The sequence below is a fragment of the Thamnophis elegans genome, chromosome 2 (genome assembly GCF_009769535.1).
Source record: "Thamnophis elegans isolate rThaEle1 chromosome 2, rThaEle1.pri, whole genome shotgun sequence".
In the NCBI taxonomy this organism is placed as follows: Eukaryota; Metazoa; Chordata; class Lepidosauria; order Squamata; family Colubridae; genus Thamnophis; species Thamnophis elegans.
In genome coordinates, this window is record NC_045542.1 from 51237412 (window position 1) to 51262677 (window position 25266).

Genomic DNA, 25266 nt, shown 5'->3' on the forward strand with positions numbered 1-25266 from the left:
AGAACAACCATAAAGGATATAGTATCTCCAAAATTCATATTCATGTTTATGAGGAAGGCAACAGGTGGGCTTCAGCTTTGCCACTACTGCCTTCAGTTCAGTTACCTCAGGCCTCTTCAGACCATCTCAGCTCTCAGCCAGCATCTGAGTTGAAAGAAAGTGAGGTATGGACACCTAAGTCATGTACAGAGGGCACTGGGGAAGGCAGAAATCATACTCCAGCCCTGCCCCCAGCACACTTTGTCATTTGCTATACCTATACAGCTTGTTTAAGAAGCTACTGTGCTATAAAGCTAAGTTCCAATCCTTACAATTTGAAAAATGGGTGCTTTATCATTGGCAGCCATTTTATGAATGTGACAAGAAGTTCTCAAAATTACCAATGTGCCCATTTATCTCAAGCCTTTCCCTTGCTCCACAGTAACCTCATAATTCCTAAACTTTCTACTCATTTTATTCCTGTTGTTTGCTTTATAAATAAAATTCTCTACTCTATGCTCGGTATACTAACAGCCTCTTGCTCTCATAATCTTCTCAGGAATATTTGTAATCTGCACTTGTTATGTAGGGTTGCTGATCATTCCTCAAGGGTCTAAAACTTTCTAAATGCTATAAAGATTCGAAGTAAGAAGAAATCTTGCCAAATTTTAAAACAAACTTAGTGGCCTGCCAAGGTCCGCATAGACCATATTCCTGTTAGAGCACAGTAAACAATAATGTATAGTACTTCTGATGCACGAAATCCATTATTCTTGGCTCAAATATTTGGAAGAAACTGCACATATTTGGGGAAAATGCATATAAAACTTCAAGCACTTGAGAACATTAGGTAAAAATCCTCTCTATATTATGGGAAGTTGCGCAAATGAAAGAAATGAACCTCTTAAATGTGGACAATACCAGTATGATAGAAGCAGCTGCTTGAAGTTGTACAATGGCAACCCTTAGTAACCTAAACTGATGAAACATATAGTGCATAGAAATGCCACCCACATGTATGTGCATCCCAACCTCTGATGCAAGTAGGGAAACCTTGTCATGTGTGTGACATTCATCATGAATATTTCATCATTTGCAGCAGCTTAACTCCCTGAGATCCAGTTTGGTCTAGTCATTAAAACATTAAGCTAGAAACCAGGAGATAATCCCAACTTAGACATGAAAGCCGGATGGATGACTTTGGGCCAGTCCCTTTCTCACCCCTATCCACCTCACAAAGTTATTGTTGGAAAACAGGAGGAAGGAGGAATATTGTGTGTGTTTGCCACATTAAGTTATTTAAAAAAAATAATAAAACTGAGATATAAATATCAATAAATATATGTACACCTCATGAAACTACAAGTGAGGTCTGAGATCAACCAGCACCACAATAAATAGATGTTTAATTAAACTCAATGCTAATGTCAAACTTCCTTCCCTTTTGGAGAGTCCAGAAGTCTTTTATATTCAAATGTCTGCTATTCCTAAGCTTTAAAAAGAGCCCCTCATTAAATATAACTAAATGCTTTAGTCTTTTCTAAGATAGTTCAGAACTACCACAGTTCAAAACTGGGATAGAACAGCCTCTCCTGCAGCCTTTTCAAAGACCTTTGCCTATTTCTACCATCATTACTAATCCATATCTGTAATGAAATGAGTGGATGACCTTGGTGACTGAGTAGAGATGCTGTCCAGGAAGCGATCAGGCAAGAGAGGCAGGAGCTCCCAGTGGCTTAACAGTCAGGGGGAAAAAACCTAATTGATAGATGGTTAAAAATGGCTCAAAAGTGGGAGGTTTGTACCTTCAGACTCTTGCAAGATTCTGTTGATGTAGCCTTACAATAAAGTAATTAGTTCTTCTAGTTGTGTTTCTTGTCTTTGTTTACCTGGGAGGGTTGACAAATTCAAGCTGAGGATTTTCAAACTGGCACTGACTCCACCCACATTCCAGAATGTAACCTGGATCACTAGCAGTAAGAATTCACTGAAGTAAAGCACTGTATTGAACCAAGACCTCTGGAAAAACCCCAGATCTTTTTAGATATTGTAAACCAGTTTGTGATTTTCCATATTGGTGGTCTCATAGCACTATACTATTTCTACTATTTCTGTTTTTTCCTCTTTTTTTCTCTCACTATATAATAGAATCTGCCTTTTTTTTCCCTGCAGAAACATGAGATAGGAATCTTAGCTGGCTGAGTTCTCCTCTTCTGTCTTATGTTCAGATAAATTATTTATCATGTTTATAGTATATCTGTGAGGCGTATTATACAACCTTAGTCCAGAGCCCATAAATTTGAAATAAATATTTCAATTTTATCTCCCAAAATATCACTGAGATTTTTCTTTAGCGGTGATGGGCAAATTACAATCCTCAAACTGTACGTTGCCATCCAAGAGCCTTTAATGCATCCCTGCTTCTTGGGTAAACACCCTGGAAGTCAAAGGGGGGGGGGTGTCAACTCATCCCTTGATGTTGCCACTATCTCTAATTTATTAAGCATCCTTGGTCCATCAGGAGCCAAAGATTCTTTTCACTGCAGAAATCAAGGTATCTGATGCTCTGTCCTAATGTTAAAACTAAAGGTTAATTCCAGTCTGCTTCCTAGTGGATCAGCATGCCAGAGAAAAGGAAATTGGTAGTTCGTGACCTGTAAGACTTTTCCTACAGAATGCACACAGGTCCCTTTGCTCTTCTGGTCCCACTGAATTTATGTATAAGATTATAGGAAACTCTGGCCTAATGTTAGTACTTCACTCACTGGACCTTATAAGGAGGACTTCAGAAAAAAGTGGCTACAAATGCTAGATATTAGGAGACAGCGGGCAAAGGGTGGGAAACAGAAAGGAACCCTTTTAAGCCTTCCTCCTTTGGAATTTGAGCAAAGGAAAGAGTTTTGGTAAAGTGTGCATGTGTGCGTTCATTGCATGTAAGGCCTTTGACTCCATGAATCCCTCAGAGCCAAAGAAAATACTCACTTATCTTTTAGGGTATTCTTGGATACCCAATGTTCTACACAAATATACTTTTTAGGTTATAATGTCAGTCTTCCCAATTCGACACCTCCTAGATGTGTTTGGCTACAATTTCAATCTTTCTCCAGCCCACATGATTATACTAGTTGAATGTAATGAAAATTATGTATACGTGGCTTTAAGTCACTATAATGTATCAGTTATCATTATTCATAGCAGCGTGACCTGGGATATACATGCTCTAAATAAAGATCAGTATATTAAATACCGATTTTTCTTTAGAACATGTTTATCCCAGGTTTCTTCTGTAATAAGATTTTAAGACATTTAGGGTAAAGATTCCAACACTACACTGATTTAACCCTTCAATTTTTGTAATGGATGGATTGCTCAGCATGAGACTAAATTTACATAGCTTTTTGAGAAAGGGATGGGAAGTTGGGCAAGATGACTTGAGGAGTAAACGCCAGTAATGATGTAGCAAAAGGGTAATGAGCAACAATGGGAGGAAAAGCTATTTAACTGGTTCTCAAAAATCAACATTGGCCTGAAAAAGCTAGTTTGTATCAGGGTCACAGAAGGGGCAGGTGCAGGACCAAAGGTTAGTTCCCAGTCTGCTTCCAAATGGATCAGCGTGCCAGAAAAAAAGAAAGCTGGCAGTTGTGTGTCCTATAAGACTTTGCCTGCAGAACACGGGTCTTTTTGCTCTTCACGTCCCACTGAATCTATGCATACCATTACGGGAAACCTCATCAGCGAGGTTTCCGAAGCAGGACCCTAGATATCGCCGTAGACATGCAAACGGCCAAGATCACTCCTCCAGATCTCCCGGTTGGATCAAAACTAGCCACGCCTTCTCAGAGTCTCCTAAACGGCAATAGAAGAGATAGAATCTCTTCCAGGTCGAGCCAACGTTACGCAGTTCAGAAGAGTTGGCCCCGACAGAGAAGTTGCCCCAGTGTCAAATGAAAGCGGAGTCCAAAATGACTCCGGAGAGAAACCTTTTTTCCTCCTCCCTCTTTTTGCTCCAGATCTGTTTTGGACCGCCCCCCCCACTCCGCGCAAGATCTGCATGTCAACACCGCCAGCACGTGACCTGCCTGGACCAAAACAAATACATAAATAACGCAAGAGGCCGAGGAATTGGGGCGGCGAAGGAGAGCCTGCCTCTCTTTCGGTTCTTCTGCGGCGCGGCCCCGATACCTGCGCGTCCAGGGGGTCCGCTTCTGCCCGGGCCGGCGGCGGAGCAGCAGGCTACAGCTTGTGCGGCGCCAAAGCGCGACGGGGGCGGAGATCATCGTCTCCGCCGGCGGGAGAAGCTGCTGGGCAACGAAGGGCGTTGCCGAAAAGCGCGCGTAGGGACCGGGGATAGCGGGGCCTATTGGGAAGGAAGCACCGGGTCTCTCGTCAGAGCCGGCCGCGCCATAAGAGTCTCTCTCCAGATTTCCCCCGCCGTGCCCCAGCGTCACCGAAGGGGGTGTAACTCTGTTTTGACAAGAGAAAGGAGGAGAATCGCTTAGACGAGGGGGGGGAGGGGAGACAGGCTGAGCGGAAGGGGATCGGCTCTCCCTGCCTTTATATTGAAGGAAATTGGATGCCTATTCAAGGGGCTAGTTTGGTGTAGCGGTTTGAAGCCGCGGTATGGTGAGATCTAGCCCTGCCTTAGGCTGAGAGCCACCTGGGTAACTTTAGGCTACTCGACCTTTTTAGCCATAGGCAGCAGGTCGCGGCAAACCATTTCCCCCAAAATATTACCAAGGAAACTGGTCCAGGCAGTCGCCAGGAGTCAAAAACCGAGCTGAAAACGCGCACAAGCACATGGGAGAGACGTCCTAGTAGTGCACGTGGGCTGAGCCGTTTTTCTAACAGGTTGGTTTGAGAATGTCAAGGCAGGATCCGCTCGTCTCTCGCAGAAGGCTGATCATTGCTGACAAACAATAGATATAAACTCAAGGTAAACTGCATCAAACTCGATTGCAGAAAATACGACTTTGGCAACAAAGTGGTCAATGCCTGGAATGCATTACCTGACTTGTTACATCCTCAAACCGTCTACTGTTGACCTCACCCCATTCCTAAGAGGTCAGTAGGAGTGTGCATAAGCACAGCAGCATGCTTAAGGTCCCTGTCCTACTGTCCCCACTTATTCGTACCCATTTCCTGTATTTTTATTTATGTTTATTTTTATTCCTGTTATCTTGTACATGAGTGACAAACTAAATTAATAAAAAATAAATAAAATAAAATGCAAGGATCCTTTGGATGTACTCATTCCTCATATCTTTTTGGAGGCTAGGCCAAGTTGTGTAGATCGCCACGCAGGATCAAACTGCAGTCATCATCCATCTAGTACCCCAATTTTCAGGTGACAATAGCACTCTGGATCAGAGAGGTCTCATTCTGCTGCTGAATGAGGCCATATTTTAGAAATGATTCAGAGATTCTCTCACCTACAATCCTTCTCTTTTGGTATTGCTAAGAGACAAAAACTTTAAAGGACACACTGGTTTTTCTGATCTTTTACTAGAGATACGGGATGAGCAAATAGATAAAACCTGAAACCATGTATTCTCCTGTGCACTGCTTGGGGAATCCAAGCATGGGTTAACTTTCTCCATTAGCCTAGAGACTGAGTTATGTAAATGTTGACCACGCCTCCTCTGACTGGATGGGTCAGTTTTTTAACTCAGTGCAGCCTAAAGAGACATAATGATCTCAATTTTGTCTAGACTAATCAACAAAAATTTCATCTGTTTACTGAATTCTGAGATCGTTAGGAACGTTTAAATTTCTTATTGCAGGATGGAAGGTAAAGGCAACAGTTCACTGTCAGCCAACCCCTTCGGCATTGGACTTATCGCCTGAGATCGGCGGCTGCAAAGTTCACAGGAGCCATCACGCCCTGGTGCAGCAGCCGCTTGTTCTGAGTGTGGGATTGGTTCGCCGTTTCCCTTTCTTGCCAATCGCGCGCGCCCTGGTTTGTTTCGCCACCAAGCACCACCTCGCATCGGGAACGACCTGCCTGAGCGGCATGGTCTATTCCCAGGTCTCCCTTTACCGCCGCTGTTGCCCTTGTTTTATCGGAGCTGCCGCGGGCTCGCCGAGGTGATCGCACTGCCAAGAGCCATCATCAGTTGGGTTTCCAATTTGAATTTTGCGCCTCTGTTACGGTCGCCATTTTGGGACCAGACTTTTCACGCACGCTCAGGAACGGCCGGAGGAGGCGTGTTGTGCATTTCACGCCCAGGCTGTAGCGCTGCGCCAACGGCTCCTCCTCTTTCCCTCACTTTCGGCTTGCTGGCTTAGTGAGGAGGTTGATTCACCGCAGCTCGTCCATTCACACGGTGCCTTGTGCGGTGGTGCAAATTTGTGGCCCTTTTTCAATTCTTGTGTGAGGTTGAGCCTTTTCAATTTCCCTGTATTACAATGGCTGATCGGATCATCTGCGGAGATACTGTAGAGCCCACAAGTGACTCCCGCTCCCCTGGTGACTAGCCCAAGGTCTGGCAGGGCCGTTACCAGGGCCTCCAGCCAGAAGCCCCGGGCCTCATCCACAGCTCCGGATAAATCCCACAAGTGCAAGGATAAGTCCAAGGTGACTAAAGCCTCTGTGGGAGCTAGCATTTCACCTCCGGTGCTAATTCCGCAACGGGCTTCTCCCGTGTGTTCTGCAGAGCACCAAGGTTGGTCCCCTGATATTCAATTGCCCCGGGCGTCTACTTCTGAGGAGGGGGTAATGGGGCCCCAATCCCCCCCGGTTCTTTCGGAAGCGAGTGTGGCCTAGGCTCACACAGCTCCACATGCTGGGCCCTCTGCTATGTTTACTCCTACCGCTGCAGGCCTCAGACCAGTGGAAGGCCAGGATCTGGGCCTTCCCCCTGATCTTTACCAAATGATCTCTGCAGCTATTTCTAGGGGCATGGATGCGGAGCTGCATCCCCAGGTTCCTAGGGCCACTGGTGCCCAGACTGGCCTTGATCCCCAGACCATGCAGGCGGATTTATCAATCCCTCAGACAGACCCTCCTTCACCTCTACCCTCAGTTTATAGTGAGGATTCGGCTTGGTGGAGGAAGGTGAGGTGATAGACAGGGATTTTTCTGATGATGAAGGATTGGCGCTGGATCAGCTTAATTCTTCTGGATTATTTCGCCCCACGCTGTTTAAGTCTTTATTGTATAAGGTGAAGACCACCTTATCACATGGGGGAAGCAGCCTCTCAGGCTAGCAGTGCAGTTGGTCTGGATGCAACTGAACGTCATTTTGCTGAACAGGTTTCACAGCAGGAGGTTATTCTCCCCCCCAAGATGTTTCTAGATCTTGTTCAAAAGCAGTGGGATCAACCGACTGTGGTTACCCCGCCCAGCAATGGGGATAGGAAATTGTATACCTCCACTCCAGAATTAGAAGGTATTCTGCAATTCCCAACAATGGATCCACCTGTTGCTGCCCTAGCTTCCCCAGTTTTAATTCCATTAGAGATTTCTGAGAGCTTGAAGGCGGAAGACCGTAAGGCCGAGTTAGTCATTCGTAAGATCCATCAGGCTGCGGCCTGGACCTTGCGTGCTGCTACTGCAGCGTCCTTCTTTAATAGGACCTCCTTGGTCTGGCTCAGGTAGTTGCAGAGTAGATTTGCTCCTGATGACATGCGCCTACACCAAGATGTTACCAAACTGATGGCAGCCCTGGAATTCTCTGCAGATGCCACCCTTAATGCAGCGAAATTTGCATCTCGGGCTGTCGTTTCCAATGTTGCGTCCCGGCGTTTGCTATGGCTTCACCATTGGCAGGCTGATGTTAAATCCAAGTGGTGCCTTGCTTCCACGCCTTTCAAAGGTGGGGCCTTGTTCAGATCTGTTCTCGACCCCACTCTCATTGAAACTAGGGATAAGCGTAAGGTACTCCCTTCCACTAGCGGGCACACTAACAGGAGACAGCAGCCTTATAATAGGCAGATTCAGGATTCACTACCACCCCTTATGTTCCCCACTATAACAGAGCCTTTACCCAGCCGCAGGACCGCGGTCAGGATTGCACGGGGGCCAGGGATAGGGGCCGCCGGCAGAACCAGGCACAATCCCAGGCCAGAAGGCCATTTCGTGGGACTGTCAACCGGTCCTTTCGGAGGTACCGGTGACTCACAAGGGGAGGAACCCATTGGCAGGCATCTCCTGGCCTTCGCTCATCAGTGGGTGGAGACCACGTCCGACGCCTGGGCCCTTCAGGTTGTGAGGCTGGGCCTCACTCTAGAATTTCTCTCCATCCCCCCGAGGCGGTTCATCAAGTGCCCTGTACCCAAGTGTCCTGTGAAAAGGCGTCTCATGGACACCGAAATACAACACCTTATCTTCATCAATGCCATAGAGCAGGTTCCAAAGGGTCAGGAGGGGCTAGGTTTTTACTCCATCTTATTCCTAGTGCCCAAGAGCTCGGGGGGATGGCGGGCCATCCTAGATTTGAAAAGGCTCAATCTGTACATCAAGTATCAAAAATTCAAGATGCAATCCCTCAAAAGCATCTTGGCATCCATCCACCAGGGTGACATGATGACATCAGTCAACATCAAGGAGGCGTACCTCCACGTGCCCATCCATCTGGCACATCGGAGGTTCCTACGCTTTCATTTCGCTGGCCGGCACTTTCAATACCAGGCCTTGCCCTTCAGCCTGTCATCAGCCCCTCGAACATTTACCAAGCTCCTGGAGGTCGTAGCGGCGTCGCTTTGCTCAGTTCCAATACGAGAGAATTGTCATCTAGATGACATCTTGGTTCTGTCTCCATCTCGAAACCAGGCCCTATGGGATCTACAGGTAACAATGGACTCACTGCAGAGCCACGGGTTTGTTCTGAACCTCCCCAAGAGTCACCTGGAGCTGACCACATCATTGCTCCACCTGGGGACCATCGTCAATTCCGTGACGTGCGAAGTGTCCCTGTCTCCAGAAAGGCAACAGAGCATCCAGCACCTGGTGAGTCAGGTATTGTCTCAGAGACTCTTACCACTGGCAACGCTTTCCCAACTACTTGGGAAAATGATTTCCTGTATCAACATTGTCCCCTGGGCCAGGTTCCATGCTCGCCCACTTCAATGGTTCCTGCTTCCCTTCCAGAGGGCACACACCAGCCATTCCCAGGTGAAGGTTTGGCTCCCACCCAAGCCTCTCAGATCCCTCCGGTGGTGGACATCCTCCAAACTTCTCAAGGGGTGTCCATTCAAGGAACCGGACCGCATCCAAATTACAATGGATGCCAGCCTGTTCGGGTGGGGGGGCCATGCCCTGGACCGAGTCGCACAGGGCCAATGGTCGAGTCAAGAGCTGAGAAACAGCATCAATTGGCTGGAGCTCCATGCCATCCACCTAGCCCTCCAAGAGTTCTGGGACATAGTGTCGCACAACCACATACTGGTCTTGACCGACAATGTAGCCTCCAAGGCCCATGTCAACAGCCAAGGGGGCACCCACTTCAGGGCCCTGATGCTGGAGGCGGAGAAGTTACATCACTGGGCGGAGAACAGACTGTTGTCAATTCGGGTGGAACACATCTCGGGCATTTCCCACACACAGGTGGACTGGCTGAGCAGGGCCACCGTGGATCAAGCGGAGTGGCAACTCCACCCTGACCTCTTCCAGGAGCTCTCTCTCACAACTACTGCGATTTTACACCAGGTACCAGACTCCAGGGGCGGAAAGGGTGGATGCTTTACGCAGCCCATGGCCGGCCGGCCTTTTTTACGTCTTCCCACCCCTCCTGATCCTCCCATCGGTCATTCAAAAGATACTGACGGAGCAGGCGGAAGTTCTGTTGGTAGCCCCGATGTGGTCCCGACCATCCTGGTACGCAGACCTCGTGCACCTGTCAGTCTCACATCCGTGGAGGATTCTGGATGACCAGATCCAGCTCAACCAGGGAGCTCTCATCCACCCGAACCTCCAGCTGCTACAGTTAGCCGTGTGGCACGTGAGCGGGCTATTCTAACCGGTCTCCACTACTCAATTAAGGTTATTGACATTATTCAAGCAGCCTGTCGTCCATCTACGCATATATATGAGGCCACCTGGCAGGCCTTCTGCAGGTGGTGCCGCCACACCGGAACTGACCCTATCAAGGCTTCGGTGCCCCAATCTTGGACTTTTTGCAAACGGGACTTGACAAGGGCCTAGCGCCCAACACACTTCGCCGGCAGGTCGCGGCCTTGTCCACGGTGATTGGGGGCAGCCAGGGCTGTCCATTGTCTTAACACTCACGGGTCAAGTCCTTTCTAAAGGGTGCAGCTAATCTCTGACCCCAGACTGTGCACCGTTATCCTACCTGGGACTTGACTTTGGTTCTCAGGGCTCTCACATCTTCTCCATTCAAGCCCATTCAATCCGTCAGCCTCCGGTTATTGACGCTTAAGATGGTGTTCTTGGTAGCCATCATATCGGCCAGGAGGGTGTCTGAGTTGGCGGCGCTCTCAGTTCGCGCGGACCTCTGCATATTCCATCCCAACAGAGTCATCCTTCGTTTGGATCCAGCCCTCCTTCCAAAGATCAACACGTTGTTCCACAGGGCTCAGGAGCTCGTCCTCCCGGACTTCTGCCCATGCCCTTCCCATCTGCAGGAACGCCAGTGGCATCACCTAGACTCTTCGACGCTATGTGAAACACACGGCGTCGTTTAGGAGGTTGGAGGCACTTTTTGTTTCATTCCAACCATTATCCATGGGGCAGAAGGTGTCTTCCCATACCATCGGCCAGTGGTTAAAGGCGTGCATCGTTCTTGCTTATGATAGCCACTCCTGACCGGTTCCCAGGCGCATTACTTCTCATTCTACCAGGAGTGCGGCTACCACAGCGGCCTGGGCTACGCAAGCCTCAGTGGAAGAGATTTGCAGGGCAGCTACCTGGTTGTCGCCATCACCATTTATTAGACATTACAAGGTTGACGTGTATGCCTCGGCTGAGGCCTCCTTTGGGTGGCGAGTGTTGCAAAGGGTACTCTCTTCTCTGGAGGACCCTGACCAGCCTAGCTCCTGCCCTGACTCTTAATTGCTTTGGCATGTCCCATGCTTGGATTCCCCAAGCAGCACACAGGAGAACGACCGTTGACTTACCTGAACTGTCCTTCTATGTGCGCTGCGAGGGGAATCCAAACCCGCCCGCAGTTTCGGCTGGCCAGGGCTATCTCAAGACTCTGACTCGATGACTGACCTTGTTCTGCTTAATGACTTGACTTATTCTGGACGTGACTGTTAATACCTTGTTCTTGGCCATGGCCATAAGTGACATTGCCACACATCTTTCAACGGCTGACTTCGTACAAAACTGACCCATCCAGTCAGAGGAGGCATGGTCAACATTTACATAACTCAGTCTCTAGGCTAATGGACAAAGTTAACCCATGCTTGGATTCCCCTCACAGTGCACATAAAAAGACAGTTCAGGTAAGTCAACGGTCATACTGGAAAGCTATTACTGAGCTGTGGTGTTTCTCCTTGTCCAGATTCAAAATACAGATTTAGTTGCATTAATCCATTAGTTTCAAATGTGTGTAGACCCAGTTATTGTGAGCTTTTCTTAAAACATGGGTATGATGTGTGAGCTCAACCAATATATTTCCTTTCATTCCAGCAGGAAAAACTATTGCTTTTTGACTCAGCAATTATAGAAACAGAAACCACAAAACTCAGCTGCCTGCTGATCTTATCAAGTTCAAGTCCCTAATTGGTTTCTTTATATAAATACACTTAGGTTTAAACTTCAGGTTAAAATCTAAAAGAAAAGACGGCATACTCAGAAACAATTTCTAGTGATGTAATCAGTCCACTACATTAAAACCAAAATGAGATTCTCATAGAATGCTTGAAAATTGATGCAGTTGGAAGAGGGCTCATGGCATCTTCAAATTCCTACATGCCTTGGGATCAAGTTACTTGAAGGATTTTCTTTTTCCCCTCACAGCTACCTAACCCACCAGAGCAGGGAGGCAGGGAATGCTATGAATCCCCTCTCCTAAGGAGATCCATTCTAGCGGGACCAAGAAGGGCCTTATTTATGATGGCTGTCTCCATGTGGAACATCATCCCTATGAAGATAAGATTGGGCCGCATTTTGATACTCTTTTGCAAATCCTTAAAGATCTGATTTTGCCAGTGGGTCTGGAGAACTTAGAGTGGGCTAGAGCTCTTCAAATGGCTCATTTGACTGTGGTCGACGGAAGAGATGAGAAGGTTATTCCTTTTTAATAGTTTTTATATTGGATTTTTATCTTTGTAAGCTTCCCGGAGCCAATGTGAGTGCTTTGGTCAGCCATATAAATTTTCTTAAATAAATTTCAAATATTCATTGTACAAGAGATGATGTTATGAAAAATTATGTAATTTAAAATTTGGCTCTGTACCTTCTTAATTTTTGAACATTGATTTCCTACTTCTACAGCTAAGAAAAACTATTTCAGAAAGATAACTATGAAAATAAATTACGGTAGTAACTTTTTGATTAAGGGACATAAATTGCATGATTATTGTTCCTGACTAAACTGTTGAGATGTAGTTTGGGTGAAGTAGAAATCTTTGCTTTTATTCAGAAGTATGTTCTGCTAGACTGCACTGGCTTCCCTTGAATGACTAAACTGTAATGGAAAAACAAGATCCTTCCAGAACTTTCTGATGGCCAGCTACACAGTAATGAGGGATGTTGAAAGTTGAACTGAAGCAGCTTTTGGGGGCCTGCAAGTTTGCCCTTCCCAATCCACTTTTCATGCACGTTTTGTTTCAGATTTTATAAGCCTTTAATTTATGTCTGCTCTGGAATGAATGATTTGAAATATGGCAGTCAACTTCTGCTATTGCTTCAGATCCAGAATTCAGCCAGTAAAGAGCTATGATTGCTGAAATGACTGCCGTGCATGTCTGCTTCAAAATGCACCATTATATTCAATAGCTTATTCTTTGTGGACATAAGACAGCAGGTTTAAGATACTGAGGCAGCTGATTTGTATAGGTATAAATTCATTTTATTTAGGCAGCTTTTTACAATTAGTTTTAATACATTTTTTCTCTGTAAGCTAACTAGAATTTTGCTAAAAGCTGGGTTCAAACAGATATATTTTTTTAAATGAGTCAATGTTTTTAGTAGAGTGGGTGGGAAAGGAAAACACCGTGGCTGGAGAAATGGCTATTAACACTCTGAAAACACTTGACAAAATTTCTTTGCCAGTTTTTAACAGAATGAGCATCTCTTCCTTATGTACAGCAAAACTTTGCTCTTAATGTCTGTCAGATATGACAGACCATACTTTCCAAAGCACATGGCCATTGGAATTATATTTCAATGTGTCTTCCGAGTTCAAGATTTTGCTAATTGGTATCACTGAAGCAATGTAAGGAAAATTAAATGTCATAGTTCTCCCAGTGACGTATCAGTGTCTCTGGAAAGCCCACAAGCAAGGCATGAGAGCAGCAGAATCTTTACCTTTTGGGCCATTTGAGTTGGTGATGAAATCTCGTCTTTTGGCAGCAAAAACCATTAGTAACTAGTCAGGTTATTTCTTTTTATGAACGCAGGAATGCCAATAGAACCAACTACTGTATAATATTTGTGAAGTTTCAGAGAATGGACACAGAATACATATCACTTATGGTTTTACCTATTGTCATTATAGAAAAACCAACACGCTTGGAAATCTAGCTGTACAGCTAGGTTGCAGCACCAAAGTAACATTGGGCTCTGGAGTTAAGTAGCATCAAATCTAGTTAGTACTTGGATGGGAGTCTTTTAGGAAATAATAGGACTGTGGGCTTGCCTAGGACATTGCGGGGGGGGGGGGGATGCCATATTAATATAAAAGTCAATGGCAAGCTGTTTCCATTTCTTGCCAATTGAGAACCAATGATTTTCAGACCTCATGGGTCACATAAATATGAAACAAGTATCTCCAGAGTAGCAGTCTAGAAAAAGAATGGCCCAAAGTCCATTGACTTCAAAAGAAAACCAAGAAAAGGTCTGTAGTTTAAACCTTGGGCTGACCCACAAGAGTTTGATTGCTGAATTCTCCAGCAGACAGATCTTTTGTTTATGCATTACTTATCTCTGCATTAAAGTGACTTTTGTGTTATGTCAAGTCTGAAGCTTCTTCTGTTTGGTAGTTGCTGAATATGGGATTGCTTTTCTGGGGAGGAGATGTTTATTGTCATGTGAAATCTGACAACAGTAAAGCCAGCTTCTTATGATTGGATTTAAGTTTCCTGCCACTTGGTATAAAGAATTTAGAATATGTTTGACAACTGGGCAAAAGACAAGGTAATTATTATAAGAACTTCCAATCCAGCAGAGAGGGAGGGAGATTTTATTTGGCTCTTTGCAAATCACTATTGACTGAAATTGAAAGTTTCCTGAAAAATAGCACTCATTGAATAACATTTGTGATAAAAACTTTAACAAAGAGCCAATCTGAGAAATATTGTCACACAGCATTATAAAGAATAAACTAGTTCACTGAACCGAATACACACACACACACACACACACACACACACTTTGCTCATGTTTTATGCAGTAGCTATATTTTACTCAACTATAAAATATAAATTACATCTTCGTTTGTTCATTTGGGCTTATCAAATTCATATCATTAAATGTAAATCTAAGTGGAATCCAGATCGTAGTTTACAAAGTGGATACTGCAGATTCCTTTGCAAGGTGTGGTGGAAAATATCTTTCTAATATAATGTGAGAATGCAAAAATAAATAGGCAAAAAGGCCATGTCAGTATTTGGTCATGTGTACTCTCAAACAGATGACTGAATGACTTAAAAAGGAAATGGGATGCTCAGCATCTGAAGTGGACCAGAAACAATACCGAATTAAAAAGTTACTTTGAAAATAGATTCAATTAAAGGGCATATGAGCAGAAGAAACAAATTCTTCCACAACAGCTAGGTGGATATCACAGTCATGATTGATTATCAACAAAAATGACTTTCCCATCAAAATTCATTATCAAGCAATAAATTTGTTCTCAATTAGGGTTCTGGAAAAACAAATTATTTCTATAGTACTGGCAAGCTTAATAACAGACATGTTATTAGACTTGCAAGATAGGTGATTTTTTTTCTTGGTAAAAGCAATATCATCTGAGATGAGATTAGCTATAACATGATTATTAAAGGCTTACATATACTGTACATACATAAATTACATTCTTGATGATTGATTAATTTTGCATATGTTATGGCGGACAATTTGTCAAGACATCCAGCAATTTTAGCTATCCTTAAATAGACCAGTAATGCTCATATCTAACATAGAGAAGAGAACCTGTCTCTGATATTGCCAAATATTATTTGCAATTCGCCATTCAAGGTTGAGGCTGCTAGAAACAAGTTAACATAGGAAGAAGTTTCTCTTTATAATAAAAGTGTTAATTGTTGTTCTAACAGGATAAACCAGAATTCTCTCTGTAGTCTGGAATTCTGCAAGCCTATGTTAAAAGTCAGTAATGACTGGTAGTTCTTTGAATGGTGATGACTAAAAATATTTCAGCAATAACCTCCCTCCAAGTAAATGAAGGCCATTTACACTCTTGTCAGGCTAATTCCCATGGAATTATTTCAGTGCTTCCTTGATTCTGTAGCACAACAGAGTCAAACACTACAGGTAGTCCTCAACTTAAAGCAGTTCATTCAGTGACAGTTCGAAGTTACACCGTTAGTGAAAAAAGTGATGACCATTTTTCACACATGACCTTTGCGGCATCCTCAAGGTCACATGACCAGCATTTGGATGCTTGGCAATTGGTTCACATTTATGACGGTTGCAGCGTCCCCAGATCATGTGATCACCTTTTGCGACTTTCTGAGAAGCAAAGTCAATGGGGGAGCCAATTTCACTGAACACATGCCATTTTGACATCACCGTGGCTTTCTTAAAATACTACTGCATTGGTGGACGTTTATGCTGAACGTTTTAGAATCGGCCAAACAGGATGAAAAACCTGTACTCCTTGAGCATGGAAGCAAAAATTCTTACTTTAACTCAGAATACACGATGATCAAAGATAGCACAAAAGTCAGTTCCAATCGGAGCAATATGTAGAAATAAAAGAAGTAAATAGGGGAGGGGATTGATGTTTTGTGTACATTCATGCTTACTCTTGCAGTCTCACTCGCGCCCCCTGCCCTTGCTTATAACTAAACACTTAAAAGGAGCATATAAAACATTCTAAATTACCAAGTACATTTGAGCTTTTTATTGGCCTCTTACTCTCTCATTACCCCCTTATTTTATATAGGTTGAAAATCTGTATTGGTATGATTGCATTGTGTTTACATACAGGCTAAAAAGCCCCAATGATTGCTCTCCGTGGGTGGCCCTGATTTCTCTCCCATTGCAGCTGAATCAGTGCTCCACAGTCATCATATCCTGCAGATGTAACTTGTATTGGCATGCTGAGTGAAATTGTCAATTAAGACACAGCTGGTATCTGGGATGCTTACGCTCTACCACCAGTATTCTAGCATTCTGGTTTATACCACATCCATTCAATAATAATCCTAGAAGACCTTGGGCGGGGGAGAGACTCACTGAAAGAAGCTTACAAATATCAAATGTTTTCAAAGCAACTCTAAGCTTGAATGAAAGGCATCCAGGCCATCAAGCCCAATATTAAGGTTCTCATGGATAGAGTTCCCAAACACATTAACAAAGCCCTTTGCCACCATGCAAGATAGTCCAAGCTTTCTCATGTACTTCATAAAGTTCATTCAAGTGTTCTGGAGTGGGTTTGATGTTGCTGAGTTCCACCATTTTGCAGACTGGATTTGAGACTGAGAGACAGGCACTAAGAAAACAAAAGTCTGTGATCAGATATGTAACTAAGGGACCATCCAAAGCAAAAATCGGAACATCCATCATGTTGTTCTATAAATACGGAGAAGTTGACAAAGAAAAGTCTTTGGATCAAAGCTATCAGAAGCAGAACAGCAGTGATGTCAGATTTAATACAACAATAGTAGAGTAGCAAATAGGAACAGGAAGAACTATCAGCTCTTAATGCAAAGTGTGGCAGCATCTTCAGAATTTGGAATGCCTGGGATTGGGACCTAATTTTTTGTTGGGGATATGGGAGACATTTGATTTAGAAGCCAAAGTTTGGTCAGATATTTCTAGAGAGTTGGAGTTTATAACTCTGTTGGCCATCCCTTTCATGGATCAGCATTCTTGCCACTGTATCCACACAGTGCATTGATTGCTCTTTTTTAAAAAAAATATTATTTCCTTCTATGTAGCTCCTACCTTCATACTGGTCCCTCGCTAAATTTAAGAGTATCCAAAACTCGCAAGCAAACTAAAAGATGTGCTAGAAGACAATTGATGAAAATGTGACTGAGTGGAAATAGCAAGAAACAGAAGGTTTCCTTTAGGCAACCCAGTAAAAGTGACTGTAGCAAAAAAAATAAAAATAAAAATCAAATCTTCTCCCTTTGCATATGGCATTGCAAAATTTGCTGAGCTGTCAAGATTCCCAGGAATGAGACTGTGCCCTTGCCATGCAGGAAGTAGAGCTGTAAGCCTTGGCAATTATTTGTGTATTTCCATGCAAACTATAAAATAATTTCTTTCCTTCACATTGAAGAAGTAATCTTTTTTTTTGTTCAATTTAGTCACTATTTGTGCCAACATAAAAGCAGGAGAGCAGAGATCCTTAGAAAAAGAAATGCCCTTCTGCAGAACTGCCCTCCAACCTCCTGTTTAATCCATCAAAACGATGTCATCTGCCATCAGCAGCAGACTATAGGCAATGTTCAACCTGATGGGACAGTTGTTTCTTTGTACAATATCTCATTGAGCAAGGAGATTCATGCTGAGTCTCTTGGATCAGAACTTCCAGGGAGATGCTTGCTTCAAAACAAATGTGCTTTGCACGGGAGATCCTCCATAACCATTGGTAAAGAAGTAAGGGATACATCATATGTTACCAATCAAGTCTTTTCAGAGAAAAGGGTTCATACCACTTTGTGAAGCTAATGGTGGTGGGATTGAGCCAGAGAGTGGTAGGAGAGGTTGAGGCAAGTTGCCAGGTAGCTCTGGGAAAGGCCCTTCTCCAGCCTGAGGGAAGGCACTCACAGAGGCTGGGAGAGTTATCGTTGAGGGGATGCTACTGAGCGGAAGAGGGAGAGAAGCACTGTAGGTCATAGAGTTCATTGGCATCCCCATAGGAACACTAGGCACTGGGGAGCTGGTCCGCATCTGATTGAGAGTTGGTTTGGGCTGATCAACATTAAACGGATTGGTAGGTGAAGGGGCACTGAGTCCTAGAAAAGAAAAGAAAAACATGACTTGTCTTGATTTCCATTAAGAATTACTGTGAGAAATTGAGGAAGTTAATCCCTGTCCCCATCATCAAGGGATTCTGCAAAAGAAATTGACAGGTTCCAAAGAAAGCCCACTATTTTCTTTATTCTGTCAAATAGGGAATATATGAAAAGGCATCTCATCACTATTTCCGAAGGGCAATATTTTCCAACAGGTTCCAAGGATATTTGGTTTCAAGAACTGAAATACCAACAGGCTCAACCAAAAGCAGAAGCCACAACCATTATTTTATCCAAAGGCAAATATGGGTATTGTGAATTTTTGGGCAAGTATTGAAGCCTATGAAGAAATGGGTCCAATGAAAAGGGGAACAAAGAAGAAAGGTGTGGCAGGGCCTAGGTGCCTAGGATTGAATCACACAAAACTGTCCTGCTAACAAAAGTTCCTTTAGTTCTGTATAAGACCCCATGTTGTTGGTCCTGCCTATGCAACTTACCTGCCAGAAATGGATTACGTGACTTCACGCTCTGGGGGACATTAACCAAGGAATCCAAGTTAACCAAGGAAGAGGCATTGGGGCCAAGAAAGGTCTCTGGTGCTTTGTTGTCCTTCTCCTTTGAATCAGGTAAAGAATCTCCTAAACTTGCAATATCAAAAATATCTTTATTTTGAATTCCATTCTCGGCGGTGCTTGGAATAAAGTCACCAAACAGATCCACATCTACCAGTGAGAAAGAGAGAGAAAAAAGAGATTTTACTTTATTGATCACATAGTCCCATTGCTTGCTCCTCACTTCCTTTTGCTTCTTCATTTGTTTATATATTTAGCCATTTCTGAAAAGGATGATTTTATAATATAAACAATATATTCTGAATATTTATAGATTCTGGATTTATATTCAGGATCTCTCCCCCCCCCCTCGGTCCATGTGTGTGTCCATTTCTGAAGTATATGGTTTGTTTACAAAACCCCAAACAAAGCTAAAAAGCCTAGGTTGTTTTTTTTTAAAGTGGCAGATTTCAAATAGAGCCATGGCAAAATTGAGTTTATTGGATCAGAAGGGGCACAATGTTTTAAGTGTCAGTTCTCTTCACTATTATCAGCATATGCCACGGTGCACATGAGGAAATACGTTTTCTAAATTGAAAATAGATTAGTTGCTGGAATTACTGTAACCTCTACCATTCATCTCAATAAATCTTGCTAAAGAAAATTCTTTTAAGACTCATGCTTGGGAAAGAGTCATGCTGGATTTAGGCAGCTGGCAAAGAAATTGAAATATTTTTTTTCAATGTAAAATTGCATTGGCGCCATCCCAAAATGGTGAACTGGGGAGTTCTTACACTGTGATTATCTCCTCTCTTAGTGTTTTTTCCTCTGATAATGTAATAGGTTTGTAGCTGTATTGTATTCTATCATTCATTCAGAAAATAAACAATTTATAAACAATAAAAATTAGATAAGTTGTTTCTGTTTGTCAGTATATCAATAGAACAATGTTTATTTACAAAATGATATTTTACTATTTCACAACAGTGTCTTCTTTTATTTTGTCATCTCTTCAATATACTGGAAATGTTCCTTTTTCATATCATTCATCTGTTACATTTCTCCTCTCCTATCGTCTCCTTCCTAGTTACCTTTTCATCTACATTTTACATAAAGTTCTTTAACCTTTTACATATTTCTGTTCTAGTAAGAACAAGCTATTGTTTTATCACAAAACTGTTAATGTCAATATATCAAAAATTTTACTAATTCTAGACATTCTTTTTTAGCAAATAAGTTTAAATTAAAGTAGGTTTCCCCCCCCCCCCCACTTTTATATCCCCTGATCAAACTGGAATTGTGGCTCAGAAAAATTTAGTTGACTTTATTGGAAGACCTTTAAACCTATTATACCAAGTATATAAATATCTCAGTTACAATGTTTCACATAAACATTTCTAATATATTTGATATAATGAAATGGAAGTTTCCATACAAACTTTTATGTGCCATAGTTCTGATTATAATTTTGTACTTGTAACTAAACAACTATATTTGTTATTTATAATTAATATTAATTAATATTGTAGGAATAAAACTGGGATGTCTTTTCATTCTTGTTTATAATTGAACTATTAGCAGAAAATATTAATTATTACAGTGATGTAAAGGTTAAAAACCAAAAGGGTTTTCCTTAATATGTTTACTGAAGCCATATAAATTTTCTTCAATCACCATGCTGGGTATTCCCAGTTAACAAAACAACTTAACCAAGTGGCAGAAGCAGAATTTAATATGGAAAGTCCAACAATTATGATAATCATGACTAACAATAATTGTGCAAGTATGCTTGAGGACTTCTGACCTATGGGAGAGATTCTTGAAAATTGTTCTTACAAAGATGTAGGCCACCTAAGGAAAATAAATTCTGAGCCACTGCTGATAAACCCAAAACAGATCCTTAAAAAAAAAAACTACTAACGTTACCCTTGCTTGGCAAAATTGCAGCTGTCAAAGTGATATTATCAAAATTATTTTTTTTCAGAAATTTCCCATTTGACTTGTATCACATTGGTCCCAGTGTTGACAAAACAATTCCTCACCACTATCCATTTGAGGAAGAAATCTACGCTTCAGCAAGCAATATTGTATAACTATAAAAGAGGGCTGAGAATAATAAACTTGAAATAGTTCAGTTTTATCATTGTTAATCTACATCAATTAATACTCAAAAATACTAACCTTCTGTGTCCAGTGGGTTCAAATAAAGTTGGCTTTGGAATCATCAGAAATCCATCCAATAATTCAGGATTTAATGGAAATATTGCTACTGGGGTATTTATATACTTGGCATACATAAATCAATTTTATCCTTAACTAATTCTACAAAAATGCTACCTTTTTTTAAATACAAAATGAGCATGATCAGCAAAAAGAATAAGAACACAACCTATGCACACTTGGAGACATGATCATTAATGCTTATTCTACTGTATATCTGTTTGAGTTATGTTATGTTATAAAATGGAAACTGGAAAATATTTGGTTCTGTCCTCATATTGAAATAGCTCCAGTCAGAACTTTTATTTAAACAGCCATTCCATCTCTCTTTTGCAGAATTTACGTTAAGTTCAGGTATGTGGTTGTAGTCTTAAAAAATTAAAAGCAGCTCCATTGCACTATGAAACAGATGCTCTAAACTTTATCAAAATAATTTCAGAATGTAATTTTGAAAAAGGAACAGAAGGAGCTGAGTGGAATGCCATCTGGTCCAAACTATCTTTTAATGCCAGCCCATAGATGGTAATCTATATTTTTTCATATGGATTGTATTTCTTATTGGACTCTGGCCACTTCTTTTCATTTGGGAAGGTCCTTAGGTCATTCTGCTCTAAAGCATTTGCCAAAGTGTCTAATATAGCAAACAACATGTAGAGATTGATCTACTCCCCAGATTTTTATAAATACTGGAGCCTGTCCAGCATTCCTTGCAATAATTAATTAATTAATCTGTTATGACTGACAGCCTAAACATGGTTGCTTGATAGGAAATAGACAGAGGAATTTGTCTGACTGTTATCTCAAAATATGTGGCACTTGCATTGATGGAAAGATCCATATAGCACTCGTCCTGCCAGAACTGTTCTGAAGTCATCTCATTTCCCTTTATACAAGGAATAGCCACTTGGCCCTTTTCCCCAAGCAGTAGTGAGATTCCATTCATGCAGCTGCATCACTGGGAGCTTTTAAAAACCATCAGAGGTGCACAAAAAAGAAGAGAAGAGCTAAGAGAGGGAGAATTGTGACTGACGACTTGATTCCTGCATACTTGTCTGAGTATGGGGATATCCTGTGAAATAAAAACTAGGATGGAACTACTTCTGGTTGTGACACCATCCCCCTTCTCTGACCTCAAAGAAGGATTGGACCTGTTTAAATGAAAGATCCCAGAAAATTCCAACTGAACTGGGAAGGTTAAAGAAAACATCAAAAAAGAAAGTATACATAAAACACTTCCATATTTCTGCTAGTACAATTTCCCATGTAATAGCTGGTTTTAGCTCTTTATTGTCAGCAAGATCTGTCAAACGTCTGAGATCAATATGTGCAAGAAGAATCAGCATCCACAGTTATTTTTGCTCATTACATTTCTCCATGAATACATATGATCAGACTTCTCTTTTCCAGATGTTGCACCTAATAGCTCCTATCAGGTGGCTATGTTGCCTGGGATTAATAGGCATTGTTTCCAAGGAAGGACATAGGTCAGGGATGGCTACATTAGAGCTTGCTTACCTCCAGAGCTATTGCCTTTCACAGAAGATGAGGCCTGAGAACTTTCATGTTCTGGTTGGTCCACAGATTCGGGTAATTTTGCAAATAAGTCAAATGTACTATTGTCTACAAGAGTAGGAAAATATATATTAACCGTCTTCTCTTGCTTCTCTGTCTCTTTTTTCTTTCTAATATTTTCCAGTCCTCTTTTTCAGATCAACCAAATGTTGATCCCTTGGTTGTGACAGGGATTAACCAATTGTTGCGTTGCCCAAGCCTGATGTTGTGGGCTGAAACACTAACCCGAAATCACCCAACTGGCTTTCATGCTTAAGGTGGGACTAGAGCTCACGGTGTCTTGGTTACTAGCCTTAACCACTAAACCAAACTGGCTCTCTATGCTTTATTCAATCTCAGCCTCAACACCATTGAGAAGGAATGGAAGTTCAGCAGAAGCAGTAGCACTGTTATTTATGTTTATCCTTCGCACACAAAGGAAGCTAAGGACAGAGACAGATTTATTGTCCAGTGCTCCACTAGGGAAAAAAAGAGATATATTTCTCCTCCTCCTCTGCTACCAGTTTGTTACCAGTTTGTTGCATTTGGGGATCTTAACTGGAGAAGCGAGAGTGAGATTGTGGATGGAATCTCTTCTTTTATATTTACTTCAAAGCCTAGACCTCCTTACAGTAAAAAGGAAGCAGAGAAAGAAGCTTGCTTAATCCCACATGACACTCAGTTTCATCTCTGTTTCTGAAGACAGCTAAAAAGGTATCTAGGTGTCCTTCATTTCATTCACAGCAAGGAAGGTCACACAACTTGCCACTTAGGAACTCAACTGGGACAATCCCACATTCCTCTTGCAAACTAATCAAACATATTACATGGCTCACATAAAGCAAGAGAGAACTTATGGCCACCAGTTATGAAGTTAGGGGAAGGATACTATTAATTCGTCACACTGAGCGGTCTCAAAAACCGCAGGTGATTTTTAAAAAAATAATGCAATTGATTTATATCTTTATACAGGAGCTCAAGGTGGCACAAATGGTGCCTCTCATCCTATTTTTCCTCACAACATCTCTATGAGGTAGACTACAATGAGAAAGACTGCTCAAAGTTGTCCACTGAAGAAAGCATCAAGAGGAAGGAAAGGAGGAAGAGCTGCTACCACAAGCACATTAAGACTTGTAATAGTTGCTTACTATTGCCAATACAAAATAAGTAGGCCTGACCTATATGCCATTGGTTTCTTAGCTTGATCTACCTAGTTGGTCTGGCAGGTGACTGAGGGTAAACTAGAACTTGTGTCTCCCCATTTCTTGTCCATCACCTCAATCAACCCACCACATTGGCTCTCTTACCAGGGGCAGAGGAATTATCCATAGAACCTCCCCAAGGATCAGCAGCAGAAGTGACACTTGTAGAGAGTGGAGCAGGTGGTGACTGTTTTCCCCAGGGGTCTGTCAATGAGATACCTGAAGGCAATGATTTTATCCCCCATGGATCAGAGGCAGAAGAGACAGGAGGAAGATTCCAGGGGCTGGAAGAAGCTTGACCAGCAGAAGAGTGAGTCAGAGGATCCTCCGAAGGTAATGGCACCCAAGGGTCTGCAGAAGGACCCCATGATGTTCCTGTTGATTCCACAGGAGATTTGGTATCTGAAAGGAGCAAGTACACAGAAAAGAGTCTATCAACGTGGAATCTGATTTGCCCGAGAAATAGGGAATGAATCGACTAAGAAGCAGATAACTTCATGAAGTCAAGATTGAATAAATGAGTAAACTCAACCTTAGAGATGCCATTTGAGGAAAGAAATCTTAGCTGGCTCATTCTATGAGCTTTAACTGATCAAATCTGCCTAAATGTGTAAAGGAGGAAAGTCAAGTCTAGATGCTATATATTGGTCCAACAGAAATAATCTTAGAGGGAAATTCATTTGAACTGTAAATAGAGACAGAAAGGTTTATGTTTCTTTTAAGATCAGAGTTGCTACTCAAGACTCTTTTACTAAGATGCTTAAAAGGACTTTAATAATAACTCATTTTTAAATAAAGGTTTATAAAACTCTTATTTTGTATTTATGCATATAAATGTACATAAGATTACAAAATGTATACAAAATTACAAAAATGAATTGAAGTATTTTTATTACCTAGAAGGTACCACACACAACTTAAGGCAGAGTCACACAATAACAGGCAATGGTTTAACATTGACCCCAGTTACCCAATAGCTAGAATGGAATGGAAGAACAGAAAAAAGAAAGAAGAGAACAGGTTCAAAACTTCTTACTATTGTGGTCCCAAGAACTGGACAAGGATAGAGCTGAAGGAGAGAAGTCTGTGTCAACAGATCAAACAATGCCCCCACCTGGAATATCCCATGGGTCAGCAGAAGTATGGGTAGAGGTGACTGGTGCTGGTCCAAAAATGTCTGCCAGCTCCAACACAGAAGACTTGAAAGATACAAAGGAATACCATGTATTAGCGCTTGTAGTCCCGTAGTTCCTATAGAGCAGGGGTGTCAAACTCGATTTCATTGAGGGCTGCATCAGTGTTGTGTTTGATCTCAAGTGGCGAGGTTGAGTGGCCAGCTATACATCACTTGTGTCAGGGGCGCCTGTCAGCTCTGTCAGCAAAAATGGGCTATTTCCCATTTTGGGAATATGAGGAATTCAACAGCCAGCCAGAATATAGACATTTTTGCAGCGTATCAAAGAAATCGAACAATCCCCTTGCTCTCCTTT

At 42.4% G+C, this 25266-nt stretch overlaps 2 protein-coding genes across 5 annotated transcripts in view; both read right to left on the reverse strand.

The window, feature by feature from the left end:
• The window catches only part of SPATA20 (spermatogenesis associated 20), a 53750-nt gene extending 49494 nt beyond the window's left edge, over nucleotides 1-4256 (reverse strand). The window contains exon 1 of the mRNA XM_032209291.1: nucleotides 4162-4256. Within this exon, the coding sequence (XP_032065182.1) occupies nucleotides 4162-4256 (95 nt within the window). The remainder of the gene's footprint in view (nucleotides 1-4161) is intronic.
• A 12648-nt stretch (nucleotides 4257-16904) lies between these two features.
• The window catches only part of EPN3 (epsin 3), a 54653-nt gene continuing 46291 nt past the window's right edge, over nucleotides 16905-25266 (reverse strand). For 3 of the 4 annotated variants that reach the window (XM_032210970.1, XM_032210971.1, XM_032210969.1), the window contains exons 6-10: nucleotides 24891-24975; nucleotides 23882-24178; nucleotides 22539-22643; nucleotides 18750-18974; nucleotides 16905-18252 (exon numbers count right to left, since the gene is read on the reverse strand). In XM_032210970.1, the coding sequence (XP_032066861.1) occupies nucleotides 17930-18252; nucleotides 18750-18974; nucleotides 22539-22643; nucleotides 23882-24178; nucleotides 24891-24975 (1035 nt within the window). In that variant the 3' untranslated portion in view covers nucleotides 16905-17929. The remainder of the gene's footprint in view (nucleotides 18253-18749; nucleotides 18975-22538; nucleotides 22644-23881; nucleotides 24179-24890; nucleotides 24976-25266) is intronic. The other variant, XM_032210973.1, reaches the window with a different exon arrangement.